Below are 25,892 nucleotides of genomic sequence, written 5' to 3'. Positions count from 1 at the left end.
CCCCCTACTAATAAAATCCAGATCCAGTCCTTCTCCCTTCCCTTTTCTGTGTTTCTTCGCTTCTGGCAGGTGTTGGGGTACTGGGAAGTTCCAGCATTAAGGGACAGACAGAAGGCCAAAGGCAGCTTTGTTCATACCTGTAGATGACAAAGGCCATCCAGTGGCCAAGTGGTCTGAGATGGTCAAAGCTGACATTTATCTTTGTTTTTAAAGGGGCCAACTATGGCCCTCCCCAGATGCCTGGAGCTCAGCTGACTTCTCCGGCTGGATTTCCTGGTGGTCCTGCACAGATGGCTGGGCCAACGCAGCCTACAAAGAAGCTTGATCCGGACTCTATCCCAAGCCCAGTAAGTGATTGAGACATTTGAATGTTTTCCTAAGCAAAAGCTTCTGAAGTCCATTTTGGTGCATTTTGCAATCTCTTCTGGGTAGACCCTTCTTCCATCCCTGGTGTTCCTTACAGGATCTACCCAACATGCTGGGCATCTTCATCAAAGTCATTTCATACTTTCTGAATACAAGCTTATTGGATACCCCTACCCAAATTGACACTCTTAGTCTGATCTTGGTGGCTATTATCTATCGTCCCTCCTGCGTATTCTTTTTCCTTCCTTGATGAATTCAATGGCTGGCCCATGGTTTTTCTGTCTTCCAGTCTCTTGCCCTTTTCTTAGGAGACTTCAGCATGGATACTGATGCTCCTTTGAATGCCCCAACTTCCCAGTTCCTTCATCTTCTCAGTTCCCACGACCTCCTCCTCCTCCTCATTTCCTCTTCCACTGTACACAGAGATGGGCATATCCTTGACCACCCAGAAGTGTTCTCTTCTGAAATTCTTGTACCTTATCACTGTCTTTTCTCATTCCATCTCATCTTGTGTCATACAATTCCTATCCTCCTTCTTCTTCCTCACTGTTACTTCCATCCCCTCAGTTCTTTCCCAGGTCATCCCTTTGAGGCTAGACTCCTTGAGAAGGCTATCCACATGAGGTACCCCCACTTCTTGTCCTCCACTCCTCTCTAAAACCTCCACAATCCAGCTTTGAGCCCTGAAATGGCTTCCTCCAAATCTGCCACTGATCTCTCATTACCCAATCTAATCGTCTTTTCCCATTCTTCACTCTCCTTGACTTCTCTATGAAGTCATCTCCTTTAACTCTGCTGCCCACCTTCTCCCCTGGACACTCCCCTTTCACTGGGTTTTTGTGATGCTGTTTTCTCCTGGGTTTCCTCCAGTCTCCTTTGAAGGTTCTTCATGCAGGTCCTACCCACTAACCATGGGTGTTCCTCCAAGACTTTGTGCTCTTCTCCCTCTATTTTATCTTGCTTGGGAATCTCAGCTCCCAGCTAACCTCAGTTGGCATAACCATCCTCTTGCCTCCTAGATATATATATATTCATCCCTAGTCTGTCTCCTAAGCTCCAGTCCCATGCCACCGAAATCCTTTGAACAGGTTGAACTGAGATAGGATTTGAATCCAGATGCTCTTCAGTCCAAGCCCAGTGTCTTCTTCAGTGTGCCGTGCTGCCTCCAATCACTTCATTTTACAGATGAGGAAATGGAGATCCAGAGGAGCTTAGTAACATGCCCAAGATCATACAACTGATCTCCGAGGCCAGTGTTCTTTTCATCAAATTCAGTCAAAGTTTTTGTTGTTCAGTTGTTTAGTCATGTCTGACTCTCCATGATCCCATGGACCATAGCACACCGATGCTATCCGTGGGTTTGTTTTTTTTTTTGTTTTTTTTTTAGCAAAGATACTGAAGTGGTTTGCCATTTCCTTCTCCAATGAATTAAGGCAAATGGGGTTAAGTGACTTGCCCTAGGTCACACAGCTAGTAAGTGTCTGAGGCCACATTTGAGGTCAGGTCTTCCTGAGGCCAGGCCCAGTGCTCTATCCACTGGGCCATCTATATGCCTCCAGTCAAAATTGAAATTGCTCGATTCTATAACAAGTAGTCGAAATTAAAATATTCCCCGGGCATCTTTATCATTGTACTCTCATAGTTACACACAATCCTGCTCTCATTCATGCCAATTAAAGGCCATTGGACTTTAGCCAGATTTCATTTTTAAGGTCTTTTCTTTGTTTCCATTCCAGACAATCTTGGTTATAGGAAGAGCAGCATTAAGTCCAGCATGAGCTGGGATTGGGCTGTAGTCTTTGTCGTCATAGAACGAATTGCATCGATGATGTCGCAGATGCATGGGCATAGTGGTGTGAAATAAAATTTTGAAAAGGTGGTGGGAAATAAAATCATAGACCAATGTTAATGTTTGTAGTGGAAGAAAATCACCTGCACATAAAGAGCCCAAGGCGCCCATCAGGGCTCACTGGGGCTCTGCTTGGCAGCTCCACATCTTCCTTGTGTCTTAGGATCAATCCACAAGCATCGATTAAGTACTTCCTACATTCTTGGCACTGTACTAAGTACTGGGGATAGAAAGAAAAAGCAAAACCAGTTCCTGTCCTCAGGAAGCTTACATTCTGATATTGAAGATGCCATGTATAAATGAGAACATGAATTGTAAGCAAAGAGTGGATCAAAGATAACCTTAGCAGGGTTGGCACCAGCACCTGGGCAGGGGAAGAGGGGGAAGCCAGAACTGGCCTTCTGAAGGACGTGACACCTGAGCTGGCTCCTGAAGTCAGGAATTCTCAGGGTCAGGTTTGGAGGGAGCACTGGACCAGCCAGTTATTCCAGGATCACTGGACCAGCCAGTGCCAGCACTCAGAGGCAGCAGGTACAGTGTGGAGTTTAAGGAAAAGCAGATAGACCAGCATGACTGACTCGTGGAGTGTGTGAAATATAAGAAGACTGGTACAATGATCTCCTAGCTCTTCTTGCTTCATTTTGCATTGGTTCATATTGGTCTTGCCATGCTTTTTTTTTCTGAAATTTCCCCTCCCCCGTCATTTCTTATAGCGCAATAGTATTCCATCAAATTCATATGCCCCAGCTTGTTCAGCCATTCCCCAATTGATGGGCATGCCCTAGATTTCTAATTCTTTGCTACCACAAAAAGAGCTGCCATAAATATTTGTGTACATATGGGTCCTTTTCCTTTTTCTTTGATCTCTTTTAGATACAGACCTAGTAGTAGTATTTTTGGGTCAAAGAATATACACAGTTTTATAGCTCCTTGGGTATAGTTCCAAGTTAGGCCAGTTCCCAACTCCACCAACAGTTTGTTAGTGCATCTATCTTCCTTCATCCTCTCTAGCATTTGTGACTTCTGATAGGTTGAGGTGATACTTGTTTTAATCTGCATTTCCCTAATCAAGAGTGTTTTAGAGCATTTTTTTCAAATGACTCTAGATGGCTTTGATTTCTTCTTTGAAAACTTCTTGTTCATGTCCTTTGACCATTTATCAATTGGGGAATGGCTCTTATTTTGATAAATTTGACTCAGTTCCCTGTATATTTGAGAAACGAGGCCTTTATCAGAGAAACTTGCTGTAAACATTTTTGATGTAGCTTTATTGTCTCTGGTATCTTCAAGCAAACTGCAGTTTCCCTGATTACCTTAATGAGATTTCTTTTGGCTTTTGCTTTGTCTGCAATCATAGTTGCTACCCTGCCTTTTCTATTTCAGCTGAAGCATGATAGATTCCCCCTTAGCCCTTTATCTTAACTTTTTTGTGCACATTTCTGTTTCAAGTGGCTCTCTTGCAAACAACATGTTATTACTGGATTCTGCCTTCTAATCCATTATGCTATCCATTTCCATTTTATGGGTGAGCTTATCCTATCCTCATTCCCATCATGATTACTGCACATTTCCCTGCATCCTATTTTCTTCTATTTATCCTTTTCTCTCTCTCTTTTTATCCTGTCTCTCTTCAGAAGCCCATTTTGATTTTGTCTACTGCCTCTCTTAATCCATCTTCACTTTTATCATCCCCCCTCCACCACATCTCTTATCCCCTTCCTCTCCTATTTCCCTATTGGGTAAGATGATTTATTTGCTCAACTGAGTGCATGTGTGTGTGTGTGTGTATTCTTCCCTCTTTGAACCAATTCTGATGAGAGTGAGGTTCAAGAATTATCCACCATCCCCCATTTCCTCCTCTACTAGAAAAGCTCTTCCTTGTACTTTTATGTGAGAAAATTTACCCATTCTACCTCTCTTCTTCCCCTTCTCTCAGTGCATTCCTCTTTCTTCATTTTTTATTTTTTTATTTTTTGGAGATCATCTCAACATAATTGACTCATATTCATGCCTCCTGTCTGTGTAGGCTCCTTCTAACTGCCCTAATAATGATAAAGTTCTTGGGAGTTACATGTGTCATCTTTTCATATAGGAATATAAACACTTTAACTTTATTGAATTCCTTATGATTATTCTTTCATGTGTAACTGTTTATACTTCTGTTGGGTCCTATGTTTGAATGTCAAATTTTCTATTCAGCTCTGGTCTTTTTATCAAGATTGCTTGAAAGTCCTCTGTTTTATTAAATATCCATTCCACCCCCCTTGAAGGATTATACTCAATTTTGCTTGCCAGGTCATTCTTTTTGTAATTTTAGCTCCTTTGCCTTCCATAATATCATATTCCAAGCCCTCTGCTCCTTTAACATGGAAGCTGCTAAACGTTGTATGATCCTGACTGTGACTCCCTGGTGTTTGAATAGTTTCTTTCTAGATGCTTGTAACATTTTCTGTTTGACCTGGGAGCCCTGGAATTTGGCTACAATATTCCTAAGAGTTGTCATTTTGGGATCTCTTTCAGGAGGTGATCAGTGGATACTTCCAATTAGTTTTACCCTCTGGTTCTAAGATATTGGGGTACTTTTTCTTTATAATTTCCTGAAATTTGATGTCCAGGCTCTTTGTTGACTTTCAGGTAGTCTAACAATTCTTAAATTATCTTGCTTATATCTGTTTTCCAGGTCAGTTTTTTTTTCCAATGAGATATTTCACATTTTTTCTATATTTTCATTCTTTTAATTCTATCTTATCATTTCTCAATATCTCATGATGTCATTAGCTTCTACTTGCTCACTTCTAATTTTTGAAGAATTATTTTCTTCAGCGAGCTTTTGTACTTATTTTTCCATTTGGCCAATTCTGCTTTTTAAGGTGTTATCTTCTTCAGTATTTTTGTGCCTCTTTTATCAAACTGTTAATTCTCTTCTTGTAATTTTCTTGTATTACTCTCATTTCTTTTCCCAGTTTTTCTTCTACCATTCTTATCTTTCTTTAATTCTTCCAGGGATTCTTTTTAGACATGAGTCCAATTAGCATTTTTCTTTAAGCCTTTGCTTATGGCTACTTTCACCTTGTTTCATAAGTATAGGAGATTCTACATGAAGAAATATACCTTCTCTGCAAATTATTGTCTTGAAGAGTTGACTGGGCACTGATACACAACCTGTATATGGCAGAAGGAGGACTCAACCAGGTCTTCCTGGTTCTGAGGCCATTGGCTTTCTAGCCATTGGACCATATTCTTTTCTATATATGCAACAAATTAAATTACTGAATCTTTAAATAAAATGAATTAAGAGAATACTTACCTTTTGGTGGTTTCTCATTTGTCAGATTCAGGTGATTGAGAATGACAGATCCACCAGAAGCGGTCAAGTCTATACTACCAACATGAGAGGCCAGGTTCCTCCTCTAGTAACCACGGACTGTGTGATCCAAGATCAAGGTATTTCTTTTCAATGTCATTTTTATTGGACTTCTCAGAGTTGGGAGAGCTTGCTAAAAGCAAACACCCTGGAACCATACTATGGTCCATACTATGGGACCAATTCCTGAGTAAAACAGCCTTGTAATGACATCTTTCTTTCTGCTGTGCCAGGAACAAAGACCTTTTGGGATCCTCGATGCTGAATTCTACCCTATGACAAACATTGTTAAGCTAAAATTGAATGTAATAAAATATTCATTTTAGGGAAACTTTCCAGGTCTTACTTCCTTAATTTAAAATTTCTCCTTTTATATTTGGTATGTTTTCGCCTGTGTATTTCCAAAGTAAATTCCTTAGTCATGGAAAACATGGTATAATATAACAATTAATGGACTGGAGTCAGAAAGTTTGAATCCTCATCTGAGACCTGCCACAGATCCACTGTGTGACCTTAAGCAGTTCAGTAAACTGTTCTGGTCCTCGGTTTTCTGGCTTGTAAAGAGAGGAGTGAATGAGTTTCTAAGGTTGTTTCTAGCTTTAAACTGCTGATTTGCTATTTGAAATTCTTGCTACCTTGGGCTGCATTAAGAAAATGTGAATTTAGGGTATCAAGAATGGAGGAGGGCAGGGGCAGGGGCAAGGATAGTCTAACTCACTCTGCCCTACCCAGGCCACATCTAAAGTTTTGCATAGTTCTAGATAGCACATTTTATGAAGAACATGGACACACTGGAACCTAAGCAGAGGACAGTGCCCAGGATGGTGAGGGGTCTAAAAAGTCTTAGAGGCAGAGGAGAACAATAGTCAAGGATTGGATGGATGTCCTGTGGAAGGGGGATTAGCTTTCTTCTGCTTGGCCCCATTAGGCAAACCAGACACAATATGGTAACTCTGATTACATTTGTAGGAATATGATATTTTTTTAAAGTACTACTTGAAGTTTTTCTCTTTTTTCACATAGAAAACCAAAAGTAGTTTTTAAAATGTAAGCTTTAAGGTTATTCTGATACTTCAGCGGGTCTGTGATCACTGGATGTGGAGACGCACAACTGAGGCATTAGTCACTTTCTTGGCTTACGTCAACCTCCTCTGTTTCTTTCAATTGGGCCAGTGATCCTCCTCTGGGGTTTAAATGTTGTAAGGAAGTCATTTCCTCCATTTCTTGTACTGAATTCATGCTGGTTACACCCCTCCCTTATCCTTCTCTGCAAACCTATCTTTATTCGCTCTTTAAAAAATTAATAATTTTATTGGTAGTGTTTGTTTTTGTTACATCACCAAAATTTCCCCTCTCCCTCTCCCATCCTCTCCTAGGGAGCAATCCCATATAATAAATAATATTTTTAAAGAGAAAAAGAGAAAGAAACCAGCAAAACTGATTAATAATAATACCAAGCATTTATAAACCATCTGCAGCACATATTTGGTTATGTGTCACATTGTATAATATATAAGCACATGTAATATATAAATAGATATGAATGTTGTATGGCATATGCAGTGCTGTACTGCCCGTCTACAGTGCCTGTCCAAGGCAGGAATCAGCTTAAGTGCTGCCTCCTACAAGAGGTCTTCCTTAACGCCCTCCCATTTATCTGTATATGTGTAGGGTGTAGTTTTCCCCCTCCCCTGCCAGTAGAATGTCAACTTCTTGAAGGCCGGTGTTGTTTCCTCTTTGTGTTAGATTCCCCAGTACCTAGTATGGCATCTGGCATGTGGTAATTGCTTAATAAACACTTAACCAAATTGAATTAAATCAAACTTTTGGGCTCTCGATGGGTTGGCCATTGAGCAAATGTTACAATCTGCTTAATATTGTTGAGCTGTTTCAGTTGTGTCTGACTCTTCATGACCCCATTTTGGGATTTTATTGGCAAAGGTACTGGACTGGTTTGCCATTTCCTTCTCCAGCTCATTTTACAGATGAGGAAACTGAGGCAAACAGATCTAAGTGACTTGCTCAGGGTCACATAGCTAGCGAGCGTCTGAGGCTGAGGCTGGATTTGAACTCATGGAGATGAGTCTTCCTGGTTCCAGGCCAAGTACTCTCTTCACTGTACCACTTAGCTGCCTTCTGTTTAATATACAGGCGGCCCTTTGAAATTAATTATATATTTTGCTTTGACACAGCAGATAACTTCTTAGCCAACACTCAGATAAAGCCTCCTACAAAATATTTCTCCACAAGACAGTTTATTATTATTAATTAAATTATACATGATTGTTATTTATTTGTTATTCATTATTGTTTTATATATTTATAATAATTAATATTGGTTATTATTAATGATTATTAACAGAAATAAGAGATGCATTCATTAACTCTGGCAGTGAATATCAGTATTGTTGTATCGGACCAGAATTTTGCTGCCTTTCCACAATGATTTTATTGGCATTGTTGTAGTCCTTATATATGACAATATTCACTCCTCAGAGCAGCTAGGTGATGCAGTGGATAGAGTGCCAAGCCTGGAGTTCCTGAGTTCAAATCTGGCCTCAGCCACTTTCTAGCTGTGTGACCCTGGGCAAGTCACTTCATCCTGTTTGCCTTAGTTTCCTCATCTGTAAAATGAGCAGGAGAAGGAAATGGCAAACCCCTCCAGTATCTTTGCCAAGAAAACCCCAGTGGGCTCACAGAGAGTCAGACAGGACTGGAAACAACTAAACAGCAACAGTATGCACTCCTCATGCAGTTGGTTTTTCCCACATGGATGGCTAGGTCCATTCTGTTATTTTGAATGTGAATATTTTGGGATGTATTTCTTCACTGGTTTTTTTTCAATGAATCTTTTTGAATGTTTCAGGGAATGCCAGTCCTCGTTATATCCGGTGTACAACATACTGCTTCCCATCCACTTCAGATATGGCCAAGCAATCTCAGCTCCCATTAGCTGCCATCATCAAGCCATTTGCCACCGTTCCTCCAAATGAGGTAAGAGAACCGGACACAAGCATTTGGCAACTTAATAACTTCTCTGATGGACCTCTTCCATCCCATCCTGCTTTGCAAATTGGGCTCTAATGTCTACATGGTACCTAACCATTTAGTCAAATCACTCTATTCAGTATCAAAGCAGTCCCCTAAAATCAAGTTTTGGAGACTCGTGTGGACAAACCCTTAAGTGACCAACCCATCTTCATCTCAGGTTTTTTTAAGCCATGTATTTAGAGTAATTAAGTAACTTGACATAGCAGCTAGGCCTAGGGGAATGTCTTAGTCTGGATAACTTTACTGCAGCCATCTTGCCCTGTGCAATCCCAGAATTCCCACATGCCAGTTATAATGCTGTGGTAATGAAGGCAGGGTCTAAAATCACTTCCCACTGGACAAAGGTATTCTTTCACTTGGGTTCCAAACTCAGTCTCCAGTTTAATCCAACAGAGCTTTTCAGGAAGCATCTGCTAGGTAAAGGGCACTGTGATGATCGGTCATGCCAAGCTGCTATTGGCCCTGGGCCCTACCGTCATGGAGCTCACATTCTAGTTGGGGAGATTGTGGGACTAGATAACCACGATGCTTGATGGGTGGACCCAGTGCCATCATATGTCTCATAGGGGACTGAAGGTTGGAAGTTTGGATGAGATGGAGTTGAGGAGATAGGGAAGGAGGAAGAAAACACTGGGGAATGTGGACATTGCTGAAGGTGCAGTTTGGTGAATGTACCCGATGGGTGCGTTCCCAATGTATTTCTTCTTGGGTCCAAAAGGAAGACTAATAGAGGTGCTTACTTCAGGAAGACGTCTATCATCATAGCCCCCTAGGCCTCAATTTCTCATCTATAAAATGAAAGAAGTGGACTAGATGACGGGATCCTTGGATATTTTCTAGACCAACCATTCATTGAGAGGGCCTCGATTCACTTCCAGGTTGATGAAATAAGAGGGTCATAGAGCGCATCTGTATACAGTGTACATATTAGAAACATAGACTTTCAAAACAGGAAAGTGCCTTGGACACTATCTAACCATCCTTTTCACTTGCCAGAAACTGAGGCAAAGGATGATTTTTACAATTTGCCCAGTGGGGAAAAGATGGACATCAGAAGGATATGAACAATGTAGAGTGTGCGATGGAGGGGAAGACTCTGAACACTTGGGGAAGCAGGGAAGGCTTTAGGAGGAGGTGACCCTTGAGATGGGATCAGATCCCACCGGGCTGGGGTCGGAAAATCTTAGCCTTTTTACTTCCTGCTCCCTGGGGCACTGGGTGAGTCAGCTGCCTTTCTGAATCTCCTTTTCCTCATCTTTAACTTGAACTAGCTAGTCTCTACAGTCTGTGCCAGCTTTAAATCCCATGAAACCCTATGCCTGGATTCAATTGTCACAATGGAAGAGGCAGAGGAGGGACATGGCAAGCACCACACACAGCCTAAGCAAAGGGCCAGTAGTGGGAACAGACAGTAGTAATGTTTGACTGGAGATGAAGTGCATGAAGAAGAGTTACACCAAATGAGTCTGGAAGTGCCAGATGTGGCCAAATTGGACAAAGCCTCGAATGCCAGGATGAACTTGCCCCGGTGAACAATAGGGAGTTGTTATGGATTTCGGAAAAGGCAGTGTGAGGACACAGCTTTTAAGCAGCTATTAATAAAAGAGAAGCGGTATGGCCTAGTGAATCAAGCTGGCCTTTTAGCTGAGAAGACCTAGATTCAAGTCACGTATCTGAGATATACTGGCTCTGGGACCCTAGGCAAGCTGGAATACCTTTCACTGCCCAGGCAACTTTCCAAGACTCGAGGTTGAAAAGAAAGTGCTGACCTTCATTGATAGAGGGAATCTTCTCACTGGGAGTTCCCAATACTAATAAAATCACATGTATGGTTAGAAAATAAGTGCTGTCTAGTTGCTGCCGCTGACCCATCATCTCTAGGGCACGTCCTTGACAGGACTGGGCTTGCTCTTCTAGTCGTGGCCATAGATCTTCCTTGTCCTCGCTCCGTCCTTCCGCTTGGCCTGCCTTGTAAGAAAACTCGCCAGAGAGGGGCGTGATCCATGGGACCAGACCAAGTCAGCTTGGCCCATGCTTGGGGACCAGACCTACGCCCTTCACCTTCATCATCACCATCTCATATAGCAGAGGTTGCGGCATTCAACAGCTTCTTTACTAAAATGCACCGATATCTACCATTTTCAGGTGAAAGAAAGTGCATTCACAGGTCCCAGACAAAGGTAATAATGTGTATTTATGTTTTTCACCATCCTGCTTCCATTCAAAATCCGTTGGGTCGGGTTGGCTGAAAAATCAGGCCTGGCTTCCAGGCCCCTGAAGTTTGTCCTGAAATAAAATCAGCGTGGGTGGCAACATGGTATGGTAGCAAGAGAGTGCCAGCCTCAGAGGCGGGAAGGTTTGGGTTCAAGTCCCACCACTGACCCATTCTGGCTGTGAAACCTCCACACTTAGCAGCACTCCGCATGTAAAGCTCTTTGCAAACCCAAGAGCTATAAAAATGTTAGCTATAATTATTATTCAATTATTTAATTCAAGGTAGTTGTCAGCTGACAAGGATAAACCTTTTCCTGATGAAAACTGTCTAAATTTTTAAAAGAAAAGGTCAGGGGGAAGGTGACAGCTCGTCTGTCATCCTTCATAGGGACAATCTTCATATCAAGTTCTGCACATTTTTCTTCTTTGGCACAAGAACAGCTGACCGGGCGCCCCCTCATTTTTCTTCCTCAAATACCTCCCTTTTTGATTTATTGACATTCCATTGCCTCTGTAACACCGGGGGCCAGGAATCCTCGTCTCACCATCCTCCTCGGACCTCCAGATTTGGTCTCTGCCGAGGAGGTTTGTTTAGGGCAGTTTCTATAACATCGGTGGCTGTTGGACAACACCTCCTTCTAACTCAGCCTTGTGTTAGCAACAGCTCTGCCAAACAAACCTTGCTCAGCTGCCTCAGCAGCTGCTTCTGGCCAGTCCTGGCTTAGAATGAATGTCCCACGGCTTGGGGACATTATTTTTTATCACTTTGTTTTAATTTTCAAGCTGCTTTTGGAGGTTTGGAAATGGCCCATGTTGCCATGTTTCAAATAATTGGAAATCAAATCTCTGTGATTTTCCTGTTAGGAAATTGATGATTTGGCTTTGATGTTCTATCTGAAGAGGTGGTGCAGAAATCATGTAGAATGTTAGAAAACCAAGGGCTGGCAGAACTTTCCAGCTGGGATTTTTCCTAATTGAGAAGCAATATGGTACCCCAGAGGACTAGGGCTCAAATCTGGCTCAGCCACTAGCTAGCTGTGTGACTGTGGGGAAGTCACCTCATCTTTCTGGAGAAAGGGGTTATGCTCACTTAATACTCTCAAAGTGTGGTCCTTAGACTCATGGGAGACCCTGAGAACCTTTCAGTGGGTCTGTGAGGTCAAAACTGTTTTTATAATAACACTAATATGTTTTAGTTTCTGATCAGGTAAATATTGATAGATAACCCATATAAACAAAGGCTCTTAACAGGGGGTAGGGGCCCTGATAATTTTTAAGAGTGTAAATGGGGTCCTGAGACCAAAAACTTTCAGTACCGGTATGTTAGAGAATCTCTTTGGGTCTCATCTGGGGCTTCTTAGAGTGATTTATAGTTTCTGTTCCCACCAAACAAAGAGAAATCCTTATTTGGTATAAGTGTGTAGTGAGAGCACAATGCCTCAGAATTTGGATAGGAATAGGGATTGGACCCATGATTTTGTTGGTGTAGAGAATTCCCCGGTAGGCAAATACACCCTACCAAGGCAAGTTGACACCTTTTCTACAACTTAGTCATAAAGAGTTGCCTGGAGTCCTGAGAGGTTGTGGCCTAAGGGTCACACATTGAGTATGCATCAGAGGTAGGATTTGAACCCAAACAAGCACTCTTTCCACTACCCCATCCTGCCTTTCATCCCATCCATGGGAGAAGTGCCTTTGGGGTGGGGGCTATGGAGCCCTTTCCAGGGCTGCTCGTCCACTTTTGGTGTCCACCTCACCCAATTCTCATGTGTGGCTCCAAGAAGCTGTATGTAGCATGTGCAGTGACCACACCCCAGTAAAACTATCTTGGCAGGCAGGCTAAATCAGGCTGAGGGTAACCAACAGGCCTCAGACTCACTGGTGAGTTAGTGAGGGTGATTACCCCAGACTTGTGAAGACTTCCCCCAATGGAATGGGAGGATGAGGACAGTTTGTTCCAGTGGCCATGAAGGTGGCCAAAGCAGGCTCTATTAAGCCCTTAGAACTTGGTCAGACATCAAAGACACTGAGGTCATCTGCTGCATCCTGGGCCGTCTCCGTTTGTCCTGACTCTTATCTCGCCACTGGACTTTGATGACTCTGGAAGGCAGAGAGAGGCCAAATCCTTTGTGCAACTCTGCCTCACTTAAATCCAGTTCACGCACGAGTCAAGGCATTGCTCACGACATCATTGCTCCTCTACAAAAAGAAGGGTGAACACCAACATAAGCAGTAAATACCTTTTTACCTGAATAAATGGAGCGAGGAATCACAGATGGACAGGCTGAGTCCTGCTCTGCTTCTGTCACATGTTAAAAACAAACACAGGAGGTCTCCGGTACATTGGCTGGACCCCATATGAGGATATAAGGGAGAAGAAAAGTTAATTACACAAGATGAGAAGGTGGAGTTGGGGGCCAAAATGTTGCTGACATCTCTGGGCTTCATCAGCTTCTTCCTCTCTAAAATGAGGGTCAAGGAGCCAGTGAAGCAATTATGTTCACTGTTTTTAGTCACCAAACGATCCTCTTGGTGATAGACTGACGGCCTGAGTCCGTCGGGCTACCGGCCAGGGAGAGGCCTAGCAGCCAAGAGCCAAAGGACAACATCAAAGCTGCTGGCCCAAAATGAGATTCAAACCTATGACCCGCCGTCACCCTGGCCCCTATTCTAGCCTCCCAAGTGGACGTGCGAGCGGAGTAATTTCACTATTCACTTTCTGGGATACAGAAATTAGAGACAGGTGTCCTGGGTGTCCAGGTCCCTTTTTAGAAGGTTCCAATTCATTGTTTCTCTCCTCAGTTAGGGGGATGCCCTTTGTTTGGGACATTGATGTGAGAAAATTACCAGATACCGATAAAAATAGCTTTGTTTTCATTTACACTTTTATTATAGCGTGGCAGGCTTTTAGGGCTGACCACACTAACTCGTAGCCAACCTGTGGTGGTCGGCCCTCAGCCTGCTACATGAACTGTTACCTTCATTCGTTCTCATCCTGGGTTTAGGGGAAATCTAGTGGCACATTTATCTATTTCCTTATTAATTATAAAAATTGCAACCTTTCCCTCATTAACTAATCAGAGCCCCATCTCAATTTATTAAATATACATTATTTATTAAATATAATTAACCACTTCCCATAAGCAATTGTTCTTCTCTTTATGTTTATATATATATATGTGGATGTATATACATATATACGTACGTATGTGTATGTACAAATACACATCCTAATCTTCTAGATGGCCACCTAAGTGGGACCAGAGTGGATAGAGCACCAGGCCTTTTAATTGGGAAGACTCATCTTCCTGAGTTCAAATGTGGCCTCAGACACTTACTAGCCGTGTGACCCTGGGCAAGCCATTTTAACCCTGGTTGCCTCAGTTTCCTCATCTGTCAAATGAGCTGGAGAAGGAAATGGCAAACCCCTCCAGTATCTTTGCCAAGAAAGCCACAAATGGGTCATAAAGAGGCAGACACAACTGAAATGACTGAAAAACAGCAGTCTTTTAGATATAAATAAGTTATAATCTATACAAAATTTAACAAGGTTAACACATAAGACAGACATATAATAACAAAGACATGTAAAGTTATTTACAATGTTGTGGGAAAATCAGAGTCCTAGTCACCCCAAACTATCACTGTAAGTGCAGATGACGTGCAGTTAAGTGATTTACCTGTGTTTAGATGCCTAGCAAATGTCAGAGGTAGAATTTGCACCCAGATCTTTGTGGATTCTATTCTAGCCTCTTCACCACTATCTGTGCTACAGATAAAAATCATCCTTATGCTAAGCTTTATTTTACTGATTATACTTTTTAATAAAAATATTAAAAACAAAACTTGGAGAGAAAACATAATAGACATACAAAGAACCGCCCTCCCCCAAGTATTGGGAGAATCAGCTGTTAACCCCTCCCTCCGCCACACCAATTGCCTCTATCTCCTCCTCAGGTACTGTCCTGAGCACCAGGATCCCTTAGGAGCTGCACCATGCCCCTGAGGGCCAGATCTCCTGGTCTGCGGCTCATCTGAAGGCTCATCTGTTGCTATTGCTATGGTCACATGTGGCAGTGGTGACAAAGACAGAATCGCATCTCCTTGTAGATCCAAGTGACAGATGCATGGGGAGATCCCCATCTGTCAGGGAAAGAATTATTCAATTTCTCTTTTGGTCATATATCTGAAGCTAAATTTATGGCATTTCTATTCTCATCCTACAAAACTGCACATGCTCACATTTGGGAAATGCATTATGGGTAAAAATTTAAGTTTTTCAGTTTCCCAAATGTTTTCGGTGTCCCCAAGACATAACTGTAGGGTGGTTAATATAAGATGCCATGGCCGCTCTGCGTGAGAAATTGAATTCTTAGAGATCCAAGGAGCAGCCAGGAGCAGGACTGGGCATCACACTGTTTGGGGCATTCCCATCAGTCATTTCTTCCCTTCTATCTCCCTCTGTAAATGCTTGGTTAGACCCTTAAATGGTAGAGCAAGAGCCTATGAAAGTGTCCTTAGTCTTCTCCTTAGAGAGTTGGACAATAGGAAGAATAATGGTTCCGGCCTCTGAGGACCTGGGCTCCAATTCTGACACTCACCAATTGTGTGAGCTTAGACAAGTCTGTGAGTCTCAGTTTCCTCATCTCTAAAATGCAGGAGTTACACTGAATAGGTTCAGCTCTATAGCTGGGTTCCAATGAATGTAGGGGATGTTCCCTTTCTTATTCTTAATTTCCTGTTCTGTAAAATGAGGGGCCTGAATGAGATGAACTTCCAACTCTAATCCTATGAACTCTTGATGTTTGGGCCATTTTGTGATTCTGAAGCCGTGGAGTCCGTCAGTAAAAAATGTTTGAGCATGCACCGTCACAATGTCAGTCAAGGTGGGTCAAAAGCCCTACTTTGGTGACTAGTCCTCTAGAGCAGTGGTGTCAAACTCAAATGGAAAGAGAGGCACTAATCCATACATAAGGATCCCTGCTGCATTGACTGTTCTGAAATATGTTATCTGTATTGGTTTTTATTTTAATTTTAATTTAATATTTTAATTTTTAATTTTATTTTAATATAATAATTTGTTTTATTTTTATATTTAATAAATTTATTAAAATATTTAATTTTAATTTAGTAAAATATTTTATTTTGTTTCATTTTAATAAATATTTTAATGGTTTTATATTTATTTTAACCTTGTATTTTATTTTAACGTTTTATTGTATTTTTATTGATTTATTTTGTTAAATATGCCCCAGTTACTTTCTGCCCTGGCAGTGTTATGTAGGTTAAGAGGCTTGAGAACACTAAAGTATACCCTTGGGGACACCATGTAGTGTGACCCATCTGAGATCTTGGGGAGTGTGCCAGGAAGAAGCTTCAGGCAACAGAAGTAAAATCTGGGCTGATTAGAGTCTTAAAAAGCAGCCTATGTTATCCTTGTCAGGAAGCCTCAGAAAAACATATGGCCTTGACATTATAGGCTCCTCAGAAAGCCTGGAAAGGAAAATGCCCTTTTAGGGGAGCGAAGATTACACATTTCCCAAGTTGAAGTGACCTTTGGAGCAGCCCATTAGAGGAATCCTAGGAATTGCGGTGATACTGCAGAGACACAAGACAGAGCTTTGTCTGTGCTTTGTCTGTTCAGACCAAGGTGAGCTTTGGAAAGGGGACTGGCCAAGGCAGGAGGGTGCAGGAAAGAATTCTAGCTTTGCTGTTAAGGAACCTGGGTCCAAACTCTGCCTGTGCCATTCATTCCCTGTGGCCTCAGGCAAGGCAAACAACATCTCTGGGCTTCCGTTTCCTCACCTGTAAACTGAGGGAGGTAGACCAGACTAGAGGTGTCCAGCCATCTGCTCCAGTGGCTACAGAAGTCCAGAATGCTACTCAAACCACAGTGAAATGCAATTGACAATTTTTTTAACAAAATAAATAAAAATACAATAGAACAGAGATAACATTAATATGTGGTTTTCTGAGTCAATATGCACCCACAGGGATCTTTATATACCTGTTGAGTTTGACACCACTGTGATGGCCTCTCAAATTCCCTCCATTCGAAATCTATCATTCTATAATTCTGCGGTTTCTGAAGTTCCTTGTAGCTCTAGTGATCTATGAATTAAAACCTGGATGAATATGGACAAGTGCCATGTAGAGAGGGCATCACCAAACCTCTACCATGAAGTTTAACTTGATCAGTTGTGGAACACAAAAGAAATGCATCTAAAAGTGGGATGACGACCACCAGGATCTTTTGGGAGTGGTTCCCCATAGGGGTATCCGGCTCAGAGCACTACACTATTCTCACCCTCATCCTTCTTGTGAGTCATAATCTGGCCCCGTCTGTCATTTCCCTTCATTCATTTCTTTACTTTTGGAAGGATGAAATTAGGAAGACAAGCCAAGAGTCGAATGAGTGTACTGCTTTTGGCCCAGTGGGACACCAGCAGAAATTCTTATAGCTCACTCCCATCCATGTGCCCGGTGGTCTCAGGACATGGCCTTCCCTGCTGTAGCTCCCAGTAGACAGGCCTTCTCCTTACTCGGCATTTTCCCTGGCCACTGCCCCCGTTGCCTGGAATGCTTTGCCTCCTTATCTCTGCCTCCTGGCTTCTCTCCTGCCCCGGCTAAAATCTGACCTTTGGCAAGAAGCCTTTCTGCATCCCCCTAATGCCTTCGCGCCTTCCCTCTGTTGGTCAGCTCCAATTTAGCCTGTCTGTAGTTTGTTTCTTCATGATTGTTTGCGTGTTGTCTCCCCCATGAGACTGTGAGCTCCTTATGCAAGTACTATCTTTTGCTTTTCTGTTTATCCCCAGCACTTGGCACAGTGCTGGCACATAGTAGGTGCTTAATGAATGCTTGTTGACTGACATTCCAGATAATAAATACCTCCACTGTTCATTTCTTGCCTTAGGACATATTTCTGGAGCTCTTCCTCTGAGTTCTGTTCCTACACAGATGGTCAGGGGCATGCTCCGATGACATCACTTCTGGATGTCCACCTCTCCTCCTTGCCTCCTCCCTCTGGTTCTGGGATTTCTTTACATGAGAATAGCATCTTAATCTACAATGCCACTCTGTCCTCCACTTCACCTCCACCCTCTTTAACAACTCTGTTTCTTTGGAGTCTATTCTTTTCACATAGTCAGTTTCTTTTAAAGTATATCCTCAGAGCCACATTGGCCTCATAGGTCCCACTTCACCAAGTCAGGTTCAGTGAGTTTCAAGTTTGAATTTTCCTCCTTTACATTAGCCTCTCTTATTTGTCTTTCTTATTCTTCGTCTGTGTGGAACTATCTGTGGCTCAGGCTTTTATTGCTGGCTCCTTTGTTGGATTTTGCATAAAAAGCTGGGGTGGGGGGTGTCATTTTTGTGACTCATGCTAACATTTCTGACTGGGGTGGGGGCGCTATACTTCTTTGTCCTTCAGAGCACTAAGTTTTGGTTGGAAAGCTGCAGTTTTGTTTTTTTTTTAAATCTTATAAATTCAGGTTGAGAGATCTGGGAACTCTTGCCTATCCACTGCAGATGAGTGGAAATCATAGCTGCCAGTGAATTGCCACAAACCCTTAAATCAAACATTATCGTTACTCTTTTGAAATTCAAATTAATGCCTCATTGGGAATATAGAAATGAATTGCACACAGTGGGCTATAAATTCATTTGACTGATTTTTAAATGTATTTTTGATATCTTTTTATTTTATACAACACCTGGATTTCCTTGCCATCTAGGGAGCCATCTCTCATAACAAAGCATTTTTTAAAAAGAAAAAAGAGGAAAGAAATGCAGTAAAACTGATCAGCACGTCAAAAAAAGCTGACATTCTATGCAGCATTCCACACCTGTGCTCCACAACCCTGTCAAAGGAGCAGGGGGAGGGGTCTTCTTACGTGACTGATTTTTTTTATCAGCCTTAGAAGAATGTCTGCCTCTGAATGAAATATTGACCTTCCATGTGGAGTGTCTTGTTCCAACAGTGTCAACACTGCTCACATACTTTTGGAACGTCTTCTTTGCAATTGCCTTCAGGGCCAGGTTTCAAACCACACAAGAATACCAATCTCGTTACTTTATAATTATAATTTATATTTGACAAAAACCTTTATTCCCTCAATGTGACTGCTCCCTATATTTGGCAGACTTGCCTCTGAATGGTTTTTACTTATTTGTTTGTTGTTGCCCCCACCCAAAAACACAACAAGAAAAGCAAATCCAGCTTCCAAGAATGAAGTCTTGCTAACGTTGAGGACATTCAAAAGAAGAATTAGGGAAAAGGATAGCCAACTGTCTTCAAATTTTAAGGGATGACATGAGGAAGAGAGAGTATATTTGTTCTGTTTTGCTGCACAGTACAAAATTAAGACCAAATGTTGGAAATTTCAAAGATTCAGAAGTTCAACCTAGAATTCTTTATTTTAAAAATGTATAGCAATTAGTCTTGGCAAAATAAGTAAATAAAAGGACCTGTGGGGGGAGATGGGCTCACATAAGGGCTCAGTAGTGGGGTAGAAGGCAAGTTTCCACATGAGAGAAGGAGGTCATTAGATGAGAATGCCAGGAGATAGAAACATGGCAGATGGTGAGGTCTGGAAGAACATAGGAGACAGGAGAAGGACAAATGGTTAAGCCTGTTGGCAGAGAGTTGTTGACTGCCGTCTCATCCAAGCTCTGTGAACAGTCAAACAGTTAGGGTAAAGGGGGAAGAGAAGAGGGTAGGATGCCGCCACCTTGCCCCAACCCCACCATAAGTGGTTTCACCAATTCAGGAAAGATTCTGGACAACAATATGGGTAAGGTGTCCCCAGTGATGGTGATAGTTCTGCCTGTTGCCCAGCCAATCAGTGTAAAAAATAAAAGACATCATCATAGGTATTTATGACTGGAAAAGAAGCTGGATTGACTGTGTATCAAGATGAGGGAGGACAAATAGGCCCACACTAGCACTCAGAAAGTAACCAAAAGGATGATGATATGGCCTCTAGGGCTTTGTGGAAATCCCCAAACAGGAATCACAAAGGGAAAAGGGGGAATAAAAAAAATGGGGGAATGATGCATCCCTGTGGAAAGAATGCCACACCACGGGGGCCCCTGATCCACCAAAGCATCAAAGAAAGCACTTTTTGTCAAAGAATTCATTTTGAACAGTGCTTTTGTGGATAAAATGTGCCAGACAGTGAAATACGCAGACAGAGATGTCAATCAATTCTTAATCCTGAATAATCAAGGAGTATTTAATTCCTATCCTGTTACTTGTCTTACCCCTCCTCTGTCCCATCTTTAGAGTCAAACGATGCCCAGCTATTTTCTGAGAAAGCCAAGTTTACTAACTATGGGTTGCAAAGAAAACTTCCTCATTAATATCACCAAAAGTTATTTTGGTCTCAATGAATATTTTCGTTCAGTTTCTCTGGGACACTATCCACCATAAATGCATGGACTTAAGATCTCCAATGACTGGTAGTCACAATATCATTGAGTGAATGTTAGTGTTAGGAAAAAAAAATACTGAAGAAGAGTGTTGTTTCAGCTCAAAGCTTGGGGTCATTAAAAATACCACATGATTTCCCAGGTGTGAGACACTCTGCTCTCCCTCTTCAGTGCTGGGTCCAAGTCTAGGGCCTGGGTCACTTTCTGCATCTGTCTGAGATAGTGATTGAGTTACACTGTGACTTCAGTGACATAGGTCCCTCTTAAAAAACGCCTCTAATTAGTTACTGAAATGCGATCCTCATGGGAACCAACATGAACTGAAGAAGAAAAAAGCCCTCCAAGTTCATGATACAATGTGGGGAGGTGTCTCTGGTCCCAGGCGTTGTAGGATGTGCTCCGTCACTTCAGCAGTTCCAGACTTTTCTAACAGCTGCTCTAAGAATGAAAATATATTGCTGACCTTTAGAAATATGCCCATCGCCTGGAAGTCCGCATCAGCAAAAATCTAAAATAAATCCAACCGGTCAATTATTATTTAAGACTCATTAACAGTTGTTGATGCAAGAGTCACGGATCTGGCCTGCTGTGCCTGACAGCTGATCCATCAGGGAGCTCTGTGGCCCACACTGGGTTTTGGAATTCCCTTTTAGAACTCAGTCCTGAGGCCCTCCCATTCAGAGTGCTGTCCAAACTAGGGTGCCATCAGCAATTCAGCTCCCAGAAACCTCTCATGGAAGCACCCAAAGGGAACAGCTGTGTTTGTTTTGAAGAAGACTTTGGCCCGCTTTCTCATAGAACGCTCTGCCGACATGGCTCTTCTTTCTCACGTACAGAGGTCGACTTGGCAGGTGGGATCCATCACAGAGACTCTTAGCTCTCCTGGAGGGCCGGGGGTGCTTGCATTTTTCTCTTCGTGCTCCCACCCCCTACCGCAGCACCCTGATCATATAATGAGGACTTAATAAATGCTTGTTTGATTGAATTGAGTTGCGCAGATCGGTGATTCCCTCTGAACGAGAGTGATGAAGATGAATAAAGTGCTTTATAGATCTTCAGGCTTAAAGAAGAAATCATTTATGAAGATAAGAAAGAGAAAACATCTCACTTTCTTCAGAGAAACCTGGGGAAATGCATAGGGTTACAAGCCACCCCTTGTAATCCACACTGTGTTTGCACAGTACAAAAGTAATTCATTCTTGACACGAGTTATAAAATCCTCTCCCAGCGAGCCTTCCTCAGAAGGAGTGACAGTGCTTCGTGTTTTCTTTGTCTGGCATTAATGAAGAGAGAACATATCAGCGCCTTCATACTTCCCAAAGAGCAGCAGTTTGGGGTCAGGGCTGGATGCTCCTCACATCAATGCAGATTACAGCTTCTGGCAGCTTGGCAGTAGACAGTCTTGGGAAGTGGCTTTTTTTCTGGACCAGGCTTAGCTTAGACAAGTCCAAGGATTCAGGCTGGAAACTGGCACATGATGAAGCGCTCATGGAACGTAAAATTCAATGTCAATTAATTGATTTACAATAAGTTTTGAAGGAGTGCAGGGACTAATTAAAATGGTCACTTCCTTCATGCTCCACTTTGGCACGGGCAGCAGCGCAGAGGAATTCAGACAGATCCAGAAAAGACCATAAAATTTGGCCATGAGAAGACCGTAGGTGCCTTTGGAGAGAGCAGATTCAGTTGGACGATGGAGGTTGCGAACCAGATTGCAGAGGATTGAGGAGTTATAGATCCTTCAAGTTTGGCTATGAGAGAGAACAAAACGTGAGATGAGACCTCAAGGGGATGGTGGGTCTGGCAGAGTTTTTTTCTGGATGGAGAGATGAGCATTTTGAAGGCAGTAGGGAGGAAACGGGGCTCTAGGTACTGCAGCAGGTAGAGTAATGGGCCAGGAGTAAGGAAGACTCAGCTTTCTAAGTTCAAATCTGGCCTCAGATACTAGCTGTGTGATCCTGGGCAAGTCACTTAACACTGTTTGCCTCAGTTTCCACATCTGTAAAATGAGTTGGAGGAGGAAGCAGCCAACTACTCCAGCATCTTTGCCAAGAAAACTCCAAATGGGGAAACACGCAAACAAAAACAACAAGAAGGAAAGGGATGAGTAGCCAGGGAGGGACGGAAGATTAGAGAGAGCAGTCAGGGATAATGGTTGGGTCTTAGAGAGAAGATGCGATGAGACGTCATTCAATGCACAGGTGAAGGGGCTCTGCATGGAAAGGAGAAGGGCCTCCTCATAACCAGGGACTGGTAGAAAGAAGGAGAGGACCAGGGACGAAGTCAAGGGGTTTTGATGTGAAGTGACCCAGGCCCATGGTAAAGTAGGAGACAAAAATCCTCTGTTGAGAGGGGGCTGTGGGAGAAGCTTTGGGACAGTTTCTGCACAGGGTGGGATTCACTCCTCATTTAGGAGGAGTAAAAGGATTTCTGTGCTGTAGGTAGGACCCGTTTGGAGCTATATAGTGTGAATCTGTAGGGGCAGCTAGAGAACGCAGTAGGTACGGTGCCTGGTGGAGTCAGGAAGACTCCTTTTCCTGAGTTCACATCCAGCCTCAGACCCTGGGCAAGTCACTTCACCCTCTTTGCCTCAGTTTCCTCATCTGTAAAATGAGCTGGAGAAGGAAATGGCAAACCACTCCAGTATCTCTGCCAAGAAAACTCCAATTAAAGCATATTTTCAAAACATTCAGGAAAATATTCCAAGGTGAGGTGTAGCTTTTGATGCCTGCACCAGGTGTCATTTTCCAAGCACTTTCCAAATATAATCTCATTTTATCTTCACAAAAACCCTGGGAGGAAAGTGCCAATATTGTCCATTTTACAGGTGAGGAAACCGAGGCTGTGGTTAAGAGACTTGCCCAGATTCTAGCTCTGTAAAGCCACATCTCTTATTTTATTCCTCTCCAAACACTCTTTTGATGCTGTTGGTTTGGACATCCCATCTTTACTGAATTAATAAGACAGAGGACAGTACACGAGAGCCCCCGTTGCAGGTGGTGTGTGGGGGGGGACATCTCCAGAGAACCCAGGTGACACTCCTCTCAACTGTCCTACGATCAGATCCCCCTTCCTGGCGCTTAATTGTTTAAATCCTTCACGTTTTCAGGCGTGGTTGTCCAGCCCAGGACCTGGATTGTCTCTGCACGTGGCTGGTTCATGTTTCTGCATAGAATATCCATCTGTCCTCACCGCTGACAATCTCTTAGAGTCAGGTGCACCAGGAGATCCGAAAAAGAGTTGGCATGTTCGAAACCGAGGTGTAGTGGGCTCCACTGTCTCACTGATTTGTTTTGTAGTAGAAAGAACCATGTACTTGGAGACCTGGGCTCGAAGTCTGGCTCCAGTGTGTACTGGCTTTAAGACCTTGGCTAAGTCATTTAACTCCTCTGAGCCTGTTTCCTCATTTGTCAGATGGGGATAATACAACTACCAAATTCACAGGGTTGTGGTAAGGCAAGTGATTTGTAAGCACAAAAGTTCTATAGAAATGGGTATTATTACTGTACTGTAAGAGCTTATGGGAAATTAAATAGATGGACCTTTAACGTTACTGTACGATGTTGGTTCTTTCTTTGCTAGTCTCAGAGCCAGCTAGGTGGCATGATGAATAGCACTAAGTGTGGCGTCAGGAAGACCCGAGTTCAAATCCAGCCTCAGATACTAACTAGTTGTGTGAGCCTGGGCAGGTTGCTTAACCTCTGCCTCAGTTTCCATAACTGTAAATTTTGGATCACAATTACGCCTACTTCCCAGAGTTGTTGTGAGCATCAAATGACATAATAAGCGCAGTGCCTGGCACATAGTAGGCACTTTATAAATGCTTATCCCTTCCCTCTTACTGCTTTGATGCCTTTTTTGACTTAAACTCCATTAGAGTTCACTCCTACAAGCATTTATTTAGGGTCTAAAGGGAGCCCTACCCTGAGCAAGGCACTAAGTATACGAACACAAACAATGACGTGACCCCTGCCCACAAGGAGCAGATGGCTCTGTCTTCCTAGAGGTGACCAGCATCGTCACTGCCCGTGGCTATTCCTTTCCGCTGTGTCATGTAGTAGGTGTGTCATGGGTCTGTAGGTACCGCCATTGTGCTCAGAGGTTATGCATCCCGCTATAACCAAATGGCTTCCTTATGAGCAGAACAAAAAGAATTAAAAAGAGAAGGGGGGAGTGAACAAGTCAGAGAGAGAAAAGGAGACTCTTTTTCTGAAATAACTGAGGAGAAATTAGAAAGGAGGTGGACAAAAAGTATGTTTCTCACTGAAGAGGCATGGGAAAGGACTACAATGTAAAAACAAAAGGCATCCATAAAACGGGGTTTTTTAATTGAAAGAAAGGAGATGAGGAGATAGAATGAGTCACAGATTTTATGTGTTCATGTGAGAAAGAGACTGCCTAAGATAGAATTAAGTGCATTGTAGACCGCAAAGGCAGCAGAAAAGTAAGGCAAATGGCACGTGCGTGGGGGGAAGAGAGATTGGAACAGACAGTCCTCTTCACAGGCCACTAGCTGACACGGTCAGTTCATTTCGGTGTGCTTCCTATCTTCGAGTAGTATCCTAGAAGATGGAAGGAGAAAAAAACCATGCACATAACATATTTAAACATTTACAATTCAAATGTTTATAAATCAAGGATAATCTATACCCTGAGACGCATTCACTACGTACGTTTCTGTAATCTTTCAAAACCAGTGTTTATGTGCTATGTCCTAGCCCCAAATAGGGTGAAATTTACTGCTTTATAAAAAATAGCCTCGGCATCACACGATGCTGTCGACCCCAACACTGCCTGTCAGTTTGGAATTTTTAACCTCTTAGGGCTCCCTCCTAGATCTCAATGTTTACTCGTTACTTACAGACCTCATCATAGACACTAGAAGTCATGAGACTACGAAAGGAATTTTTTCTGGGAATGATTCAAATGCGGCTAATATTCTTCCCTTAAATTTGGGGAACCGGAAGAAGTTGGGGGGCACAGGTTCTAGGTCCGGTTTGGTCACTGACCTTGGCCAGAGCATTTGCTTTCTGGATCTCAGTTTCCTCGCCTGTAGAATGTGAGGTGGGATGGGGGAGGGGATTAATAATGACTCTGATCCCTCCCAGTCTGAGACCTCTGACTCCATCGCTGGAGTTCACTTCTGAAGATGCACCCCTCCCATCTCCCCAAAGAATGGGTCTGCTTGTGACACCCCCTCCTCAGGGATCTGTGTCCTGAAGGATAAGATGAAATCTCTCCTGTTTGGAATTTAAAGTCCTTCAGAGACCGGCTCCCACCTATTCCTCCAGAATCGTGTTGTTCTTCAGTTGTGTCCAGCTGTACGTGACCCCTTGGACATCGTCCATGGGTTTTCTTGACAAAGATGCTGGAGCGGCTTGCCATTTCCTTCTCCAGGGTGCCGTTTTATAGATGAGGAACTAAAGCAAACAGGAGTTAAATGACTTGCCCAGGGTCACGCAGCTGGTGAGTGTCCGAGGTCAAATTCGAACTCGGGTCTTCTCGGCTCCCGGCCCAGGGTTCTCTACACTGCGCTGCCCTGACTAGCCATTACTCTCCATCTTACACTAAATTCCTACCAAATTGTCCCTCTTGCTGTTCGTGGTGTAATGGAAAGAG

At 42.9% G+C, this 25,892-nt stretch overlaps 1 protein-coding gene across 2 annotated transcripts in view; it reads left to right on the top strand.

Annotated features, from left to right (window-relative positions):
- The window catches only part of SEC24D (SEC24 homolog D, COPII coat complex component), a 116,559-nt gene that overhangs the window by 36,866 nt on the left and 53,801 nt on the right, over positions 1-25,892 (top strand). For both annotated transcript variants that reach the window (XM_036762721.1, XM_036762722.1), the window contains exons 6-8: positions 214-347; positions 5,548-5,659; positions 8,446-8,573. In XM_036762721.1, coding sequence (XP_036618616.1) covers positions 214-347; positions 5,548-5,659; positions 8,446-8,573 — 374 coding nt within the window. The remainder of the gene's footprint in view (positions 1-213; positions 348-5,547; positions 5,660-8,445; positions 8,574-25,892) is intronic.

Source organism: Trichosurus vulpecula, chromosome 6, assembly GCF_011100635.1.
Source record: "Trichosurus vulpecula isolate mTriVul1 chromosome 6, mTriVul1.pri, whole genome shotgun sequence".
Taxonomy (NCBI): domain Eukaryota; kingdom Metazoa; phylum Chordata; class Mammalia; order Diprotodontia; family Phalangeridae; genus Trichosurus; species Trichosurus vulpecula.
This window is presented reverse-complemented; position numbering and strand designations above follow the sequence as displayed.